We start from the raw sequence: 9,094 nt of genomic DNA on the forward strand, positions 1-9,094 counted from the left end.
CTGGCCCTAAAGCTGCCTTGGGGAGCCAAGGAGCCGAGAGATTGCAGTCAGGTGATCCATAAAGCCAAGGCTCTTAACACTTCTGTTACGCTGGCGAGAGGCAAAGCAGCCAGTCTCCCGCAAAAACACGCTAGCAAGCGCCTCTGGTCGCCTTTCCAAATGCTGTGTTCTTGTTCTTTTTTACCCTGTTTGAAGCAGGGCTGTGATTACAATGGTTTGTTTCCAGTGCAGGTCCTGAAACATTGCCACTGCTAAGGCAGTTTGAAAGGAGGAGGGACCAGTCCCGAGTCTTACCCAAAGACAAAGTTGAGACTTTCTGATGGGGAACTTGCAAAAACAAGTCCCTTTCTGTGCGCTGGACTATGGCACAGGATGTGCGTGCTGTATGTAAGCTTCTGGGCTTCTTCAGAGCACTTGTCTACCTGTGCACAAAGAACATGGCAAATGCAATAAACTCAAGCTAGCTGCAGATGTGCAAGCCTGGGCACAGGATGTGCTGCTGGGGTAAGCGCAGATCTTTGCATGGGCTAATTTACAAGCTGGTGCTGGAGGTGCCCCGGGTACCTCTACACTGCGCTGCTGTGCTGCGCGTGCAGGCTGAGCACAGGGGTACGGACTGCTCAGCAAACCTCGGGGCCATGAGCACGCTGTCCCTGTCCCCTCGCCAGCACAGACCAGGATTCCCAATGCCGTTGCTAAGCCTCTGCTTCCTTCCCGGTTCCTAACTAAGCTTCAAAAATATCCTTGAGTGGGTGAAGCTATACTGGAGAATGCCTTTATGGGAATAGTCTAACATTAGCCTTGAAGAGGGGACAGACTAACCATTTCAGGCTCTTCCTCCCTCATGCTTTTCTACTCCACTTCCTTCTAGCTCCTTTCCTATTCCCATCGTATGTTTTTTCTTACGCTGTTGGGTTTTTCCATCACTGAGACTCCTTGGCACGCACAGCTTTAAAGCGTGGTCCCAGCCGTCACTAATTTACAAGCTTTTGTTTTAGCTCAGTAATACTCGTATGCTGTTTTTTTGTCTGAGGATCTGATTCTGCGTCATATCAAAGAAGTATTACAGAGCCCACAGGGGAAATTTTAGGATCCCTTTTAAAAGGAAAAAAAATAAATATGGGGTCCCACTGAAGCAGGTGTTTAAACTACATTAGGGGTTGCCACCCCTAATGGGTTGCCCTTCCCTATTGGGAAGGAGATCCCAGTGTTTTGAGTCCTGCTTAACCCTCTGTCACTGATGGTTCCTTGTCTGGCACCATCCCCTGTGATCTCTGTGGTTTAAATCTGGGTCACTATAGCATTAGGGTATTTTACCCCAAATCAGATTTGGGCTTGCCTCAGGTTTTCCTTTAACCATGCGTACATTGCTCTGACAGCAGCGGTTCCTGCTGAAAGCTGACGTGACAAGCCTGGTGGTATTCCTTCACAGCCACGGAAATCACGGTATCGATAAAAAAAAAAAAAAAAAAAGCTGCGAGGTGCGATGTAAAAGGCTGAACCACCGCTGCGGCTCTCCGGGATGTAACGAGGCCTCCGCAACCCGCCTGACGCTCCCCGGGGCGCCGGATGCAGGCGGAGGATGCTCCGAGGAGAGTGGACCGGGGGAGACGGCCTCTGCGGCGGCGGTGCCGGGAGGGCGAAGAGCCTCAGGTCCGGCGGTGAGACGGGGGAGAGTGACCGGGAAGGGGCGACGGCATCGAGGGCGAAGCCTCCGCGGGGGAAGCGGCGAGGCTCCCGGGCTCTGTGCGTTCCTCCCCCCGCTTCCCGAGGGGAGGCGGCGGGTGGGGGTCCGGGGGCGGTGACAGCGGTGCCGGGGAGGCGTCAGGCGGAAGGGAAGCGCCCGGCAGGCTGCAAGCGGGCTCCGCCGCCGTCTGAGCATGCTCCCGCGGGGGCAGCGCCGGGATATATAACGGCGCCCAGGCGCCGGCGGCACCGGCAGCGGCTCCGCTGAGGCAGGCGGGACGCACCGCACCGCGCTCCGCTCCGCACGGTACCGCGCCTCTCCGCACCGTTACCGCGTCTCTCCGGACCGCACCGCATCCCTCCACACCGCCCGGTACCTCTGCCTCTCTGCACCGCTCCGCTCCGCACTGCGCGGTACCGCTCCGGACAGCGCCGCTCCGCTCCGCCCCGTACCGCGCTTCTCCGCGCGGTACCGCTCCACTCCGCAGGCTCCGTCCCCGCCGGCCGCGGCTGCCCGCCGGAGCCCCGGCGCCCGGCACGGCCGAAGCAGCGCGCCCCGCTCCGCCGGCCCCGGCCCCCGCGGCGGGCGCTTCCGCGGGCGGCAGGATGGCCGCGAAGCCGGCCGAGCTGATGGGCATCTGCTCCAGCTACCAGGCGGTGATGCCGCACTTCGTCTGCGTGGCCGAGGAGTTCTCCCCGCCCGCCCGCCCCGCCAAGGCCCCCAAGGGCAAGCTGCGGCGGCCGCGGCAGTCGCGCTTCAAGACGCAGCCGGTGACTTTCGACGAGATCCAGGAGGTGGAGGAGGAAGGGGTGTCCCCCATGGAGGAGGAGAAGGCCAAGAAGTCCTTCCTGCAGTCGCTGGAGTGCCTGCGGCGGAGCACTCAGAACCTCAGCCTCCAGCGGGACCGCCTCGGCAGCTGCCGCCTCCGCAACAGCCTGGACTCCAGCGACTCGGACTCGGCCCTCTGAGGGCGGCGGGACCCGGCGGGACCCGGCCCGGCTCGGTGGGACCCGGCGGGACCCGGCCCGGCGGGGGCGGCACGGACTGGGCTGCAGAGAGCCGCCCCGCCGCCGGCCGAAGGAGCGCCCGGGGCGGGCAGCCGGGGCGGGATGTTTTCTAAGAAAGCGCTTGTACCTTCGTTTCTATTTGATTGTATGAAACTCTCCGTTTAAAAGAAAAAAAAAAAAAAAAGGGGGAAAAAAAATCTTTTCTATTCGTTAGAAGAAATGAGCTGTTTTAGATGCATTGAGCTGCTGGACTTTATATTTATTTTTGCATTTAAACTGTTGACTGCATTAATTTAATATGTTTCTACCTGAATGTCTGTTATTATTTCCATAAAAGAGTAATAAAATCTGATATATTTGCACAGTACATAGCGGACTGTCCTTCTTTCAGGGGTCTGACTGTCCTTTTTCAGCTTCCTTTACCCCTCTGAGGGCTAAAGGGATTTAAAAGGTCCTTAACAGCTAGTGCAGAAGCAGCAATGCTTTCCCCTGCGATGCTGCTCAGAGAGGTTTTGCAGTCTGTACTGTCAGGTATGAGCTAATGAGACAAGAGCCAAGTTAGACTGATTTTAAACAACTTTATTTGCTTCTTTGACATCTTTGCATTAACCTGAATTGACGTTTAAGGAAAATTTATAACTGGTTGTGTCCGAGAACCTTAATGCAACTGGGCAAGCCTCGTACATTCACAGACGTAGGTATGTGTTTTCTGTTCTCGTCCAAGTTGGTTTTGTTTCTTTTCCCCTTCTGACCTGTGAATTGTTTAGTGCTGCAGACATGTTTGTTAATTGAATATAATGCAGGGTGTTTGTTTTTTTGTTTTGGTTTTTTTTTTTTTTTTTTTTGACTAGAGTAAGCAGTACTGTGTGGACATGCTTTTCTTGGAGTTAAAAAGCAAAGGTATTTTGATGTGGTATAGGAGTGAAGTTACAGGGGGGGCTTCTCTGTGTATGTGTGTGTGCACAGGCAGGTGTAAGATTTTGTAAGATTTTCTCTGTCCATGGTGTATATGCCAAGGGGCATCTGAAGCTCTCTACGGAATGAAAAGCAAATTCCTGCACTGGGAGTCATCTCCCCGTATTTTTTCCATTCTCTTGAAATATCCCTGTGCTAATAGTGTAATCCCATGGGAGCACCTTCCTTCAAGGCAAGTCTCTGGCAGTTGAAACTTCCTAGTTACTAGGGATGAGCCGATAGAGCTGTAGCCTCTAACTAACATTTCTGTGGTAAGATTTTCTGCGGAGTTTTTCTTATGTCCTGGCTTGAGGTGCCATCATACTGATGAATAGGAATAAAGAGCATGCTGAGAGCTTATCGAGGGAGGTAAGGGCTGGGGCAGTGAAAAAAGATGAACATGTTGCAGACAGAGAACAGGGTGCCTAGTTAGGGCTGGCAGCCACAGACTTGTACCCTCTGGGCACTGGTGTACAGCAGATGATGTATATGAGGATCCCAGTGGTGGCTCCCAGATCCGGGCACAACTGAAGCCTGTCTCTAGCTTAAAGCTGAGGAAAATCAGGAAGGGGGGTGGGTGGGTTGTTTTTGGACAGGTCCTTTCCTACTTCCATAAGAACAGAAAGAGTTTTAAAAAAATCCCTTGCTGTAGGAGAGCCAGCTGACCTCCAGCACCAGGGGAGGGTTGTACACACAATTCAGCACGTAACGAAACAGGTCTGGGCTCTGACCTGACTTCCTTGTAAGAAAGCATTTAAACCACCCCACCTGCCCCCTGCATGCAGCCTGTGAAACAGCTTGTCTTCCTTTGCTGTTAGACCCCCGATGGCTGCTTTCTGTGTAGGTGCACTACACGCACAACGTAGCAAAGCAGCTTGACTTCCAGAACAGCTTTCAGCCAGGCAAACCCGACTCGGTAAGAAATAATCACTTACCAGCAGCTGGGGTAATTTTCCTCAACAAATTCCTAATGTTGTTACAAATCTGGGAGTTTTGAGTTTGTGAAAGGGTTCGAAACATCGATGGGAACTCTATAGCTGTGTGCCTAAATGTTGTGTAATGTTCACAGAGTGCTAATGAGCTCTCTAAGATTTCCAGAGGTTTTACAGCATCCTCCCCATTGTGCAGGTTTTAGACTACTTCTCAATCTTGCTTTGCTTTCAGCTCTGGTACAAATCCCCATAATACACGAAGTGTGTGGTATCTCCAAGAGGCTGTGAGTGCAAAATCCACTTCCCCGCTCATCGTTTCTGTTTAGCACCCGGGATTAATAGCAGGCCGTTTACCATCGCCCTTCCCATCCTTGCTGTAGTGTGCAGCTGTGCTGCCATCATGCAGAAGACACAGGAGGTTGTGCTGCACCAGCCAGCAGCAGAGCATCGGGTACTGCTTCCTGGAAGGGGGAAAATAGCCATATTCCCTTTTCTGTTTCAAGACACAAATGTGGATGTTAACACAGAGGACAAAGAGGGTTTGAGAATCTCTTATAGCATAATATTTGAGAAAAAGCCATATTCCAGTGGTTAGGCTGAATAAATAAGTTTCTCTTCAACTATTCTTTGTTAACATTTTTTCTTTTCCACCTCCAAGTGAATAACATGGGAGATGCCAGCGCTAAAGATAGGCGAGCATTTATCTTCCAAACAGTTAAGACCGAGGCAAAAGGGTGAAAAGCCAGGGTGTTTTAGCTCTGTTCTGAAGAGGCCCTTCTCAATGCAGCTGGAAAAATAAACCTCCCTTCCAATCTTCCTCTGCTGCTAACTTTGAAGGTTTCTCTTGCAGTGGTTTTTAGCATCATGGATAGCTGTCCTGTAAGGACTGCAGGAAGCCCTATTAAATTCACTTTACTGAGGGTAATGACTATATCAAAGGGTTTTAAGTATGTCACCCACTACCCAGGCTTGAGATGTGGGTAGTACATTTCCCTTCAGCAATTCACAACTTAAAAGCATCCAGCAGATGCCACTTAAGGTGATGCTTAGCCATGGCAGTGAGTAGGCACGAGCATCCTGCATCTGCACAGGAAGGAGCTGGGACCCAAACGCTCACGGTGCAGTAGGATGGGTCTCAGGGTAAAAGGGAGACCGAGCACCCCAGGGTGACCTTCAGCCCTATTTCTCCAAATCACAGGAAATCACACAGCAGAGTTTGTCTTTAATGGGACCTGTGTTTTATTCTCGTATCGTTTCATGTGGAAATCATCCTGTCCTCCGCGGTAAGAGGAGTGCCCAGTGGGGTGAGTAAAAGCTTGAACTTGAAAGCAATTCTTTTATTCTTTTCCTGTTTTGCGTCCAGTTCCCTTCAAGCTCATCAGCATTTTTCTCCTGTGCTCCTGTTGAACTGCTGCGTTAGTGTAAAACTACTCATGCTGATGTGATGGATCTGTACCTCCGTGCCTTACGTTGGGCTGACAGGCGTAGAGGGGATCTGAATGGTGCAGTATCGTAGCTCTCCTGGCATCAGGAACAAAAATATTCTCTCTGTGCTTCTTGCGGACAAGCTTTTTCTGCTTTTTTTTCCCAAAACATTTCAGTTAAATTTCACTTGGTAACTCATGGAGGATTTCTGGTTGCAATTTAGTGCTCCTAAAGGGGCTGAGGACAGTCTCCTCTTCTAGCTGTGCATGCACCGCTTCTGCTGTTGGATGACTTCTCTCGTCTCTGGGTTTCCAGTAACTCACTGGGGACATTTCAGAGTGGAGCTGCTATCAGGAACGAATATGAGAAGGTGCTTGTAATTCCTGCAGGTTTCTGTGCCGGGATCCCAAGAGTGCATTTGCTTTAGGAGCTGACGAGTCGTGACGACACGACTCCTGACTCTTACCAGTGCTGTGGGTCTGATCCTGCAGGACCGCGGTGGACGGAGTGCGGGGCAGTGCCCTGGGTAAGAAACACCACATGACTGTCACTATCTAACCTCCAAAGTAACAACGGAGCCGTGGGACAAAACACAGAGGCATCTATTTAATTATCAGGCTGACAGCGAACAAATTGCCATGTAACAGGGGCTGACGGACGAGCTCTAGCAAATCTGGTTGCTGTGGTTTTTCAGGCATTAGCAGTGCCGGCGGTTTGCTGGCTGCCCTCCGAGGGGTTGTATCTCCCCGGCAGCATTAGCAGAGCACAGTGCGTGCGTGGACCTCAGCCCCTGCAGCCCTTGGTCTTATGTGCGGGCTAATGAAGCCACCACCGGGGAGGAGATCAGCACGGTCCTCCAGGCTGCATCCAGCCTTGTTTGAACCTCAGCTCCCGTGGCACAGATCAGCCTGAACTGACTTCTGTACATGTGCAAGGTGCACATGGGGCTTGCATTTCTGGGGGGGGGGGGGGAAATCTCAGGGAGGTGCCGATAGCCTGAAATCCCTGACTGAGCAAAGCTCAGGTGCCTGGGATTTGGTGTTTAGCTTCTCACAGTCATCTCAAATAGAGTGTGCAAGCTGCATGTAGTGCTTCAGCAAGCCTGGCTCCAAACTTTAGGGATATCTTTTAAATTGTAAAGGTGGAAGATTACATCCCGAGCAGAAAAAAAATCAGGTGTCCAGTAGTAATATACAATATACGCAAGGGGATCTCACCTTCTGCTGAAGTAGGAGGCCATTGCACAGTACGGGGAGGTTGCCGGCTCAACCCTGCAGGCTTCATCAAGAAGGAGTACGTGCTCTTTCACTTCCAATTCAGCAGCCACCTGAACTCAGGTGGCTGAACTTGGGGAAACTGATTAATTGTGGTAATGAATTAATTTCCAAACAGCACCTCATCACACATACATATGTGTGTGTCTCCCTGCGCCTGGTCTGTCTAGTCTAGAGTGTTACTAACAGAGCAGCCCAGCTCTTGACTGTATAGCAGAGCACCTCCAGATATTTGATTGACAGTGCAATTAGTTTAACTGGTACCAGGGGGGAAGGCAATACTTCCTGCATAACCAATAACTGCAGTGTCAGAGTCATGTAACTGTTTCTTGTGCCAGAGCATCAGCTTTAAGGCGATTAAATGTGCAAGCTTGGTAATTATGCTCTTATGGCTACCGTGTTAGCAAGTGTCATGGTATGTTATAAATAGTAGAGGGCCACATCCTGATTTTGGCTGCACTGGTGTCGGACCGGCTTTGGTCCAGCTGATCTGGATTTGCCTCTTGAGAATTCATGCCGTTTGCTGATGTTCCTGAGCATGTTTCTGGACTGGCTTGAAATGTGCAAGCCATCGCTCCCCTGCTCTGTCACGCCCGGGATACTCTGAGGCTTCACACAACCTTACAGAAATGTAACCATCGTCGTGCTCTGGGAGCAGTGTGGATGATGTGCACCCGCCTGGCTGGGACATCTGCTCCCTGCTCCCAGACAGAGCAGGAGCCAGTGGCAGCGATGGGGAGAGGCTGGGAGAGCTGGAGCAAGAGGGGAGGGCGCTTTCCTTCGGGTCCTTCAGGAGTTCATACTGATATGAGACTGCAGAAGACTTTCTTTGAAACCAAACCGAGATTTGCCTGGGTCCAATTTCAAACAAAACAAGATCTACTGTGATAATTTATGACCCTGTCTGGAACAGAGATTCTTTGTTTGGAAATATTTGCATTGAAGAGGTTGAAGTTATTTATTAGGAACTGGTGAAAGGGAAGTTTTCTTCCTTGGCTTGATTTAAGACCCTGTTGTTGTGGACTTTTATTTTTTTTTTTTCCCCTGTGAAGAAAATGACCTTTCTTGGGCAGGAGGGAAGGGGACTGGCGAGATGGGAGAGAGGGAGGGAGAGAACACAGCTCGCTTGTGAAACGGTTCTTGGCTAATACAAAACCATGTGAAGGATGTTTATATGCTTGTTACTTTTAATCTCGGGTTCTGGCAAGTCAGTGTTTTCCCTTTGAGAAGTATTCAGAGGTCCTGACCGTGATCGTTAAAGATCCATTTCGGTCTCTTTTCACAACAGCCTCTAATGTCTAAAGGAGCCTGCACTCTGCCGACTTGAATCTTTCAGGGGAAATTCAGTGAGGTAACGTGGTTTTTCCACCGTTCCTTAAGTAAAAGCAAACAGAAGTAAAGCAGCGTCAGAAACATAGGTTATCGCTTGTGCTCACTGTCAAACACTTGCTGTTAAGCTGAGTTTGGATGCATTTCAACTGTATGGCAGCAGTGCGTATGTGGCTGGCGTTTATCGGCCGGGAACGCAGGCAGGGGGATTTCACGGAGGCACAGATGTGGTATCGTGGTGACCTGCACAGCTCCGAGGTACTCTGCGCTTTGGAGGCAGGCTGGATAGTCGGGTTTTGAAGGGGCGGAAAGATGCAGAAGCGCTGAAGCCTGGAAGGGCACAGCTCTGTCACTTTGCAGAGAGGCAGCTAAAGCAGAGTTGTCTGGGAATGGAGCTGCTGGAGCAGAACCAAATGGTGCGGGGAGAGAGGAGAGGCAGGAAGGAAAGAAAGAAAGAAGACAAAAATACCCAACCTCAGAGCGAAA

At 51.0% G+C, this 9,094-nt stretch overlaps 1 protein-coding gene across 1 annotated transcript; it reads left to right on the forward strand.

The window, feature by feature from the left end:
- Positions 1-1,950: 1,950 nt before the first annotated feature.
- On the forward strand, positions 1,951-3,061 carry LOC309673552 (uncharacterized protein C11orf96 homolog). Its single transcript, XM_082485348.1, has one exon. The coding sequence runs from the start codon at positions 2,293-2,295 to the stop codon at positions 2,653-2,655; it is 363 nt and encodes a 120-aa protein (XP_082341474.1). The 5' UTR covers positions 1,951-2,292; the 3' UTR covers positions 2,656-3,061.
- The last annotated feature ends 6,033 nt before the right edge of the window (positions 3,062-9,094 follow it).

Source organism: Vanellus vanellus (genome assembly GCF_965231255.1).
Source record: "Vanellus vanellus genome assembly, chromosome: 6".
NCBI lineage: Eukaryota > Metazoa > Chordata > Aves > Charadriiformes > Charadriidae > Vanellus > Vanellus vanellus.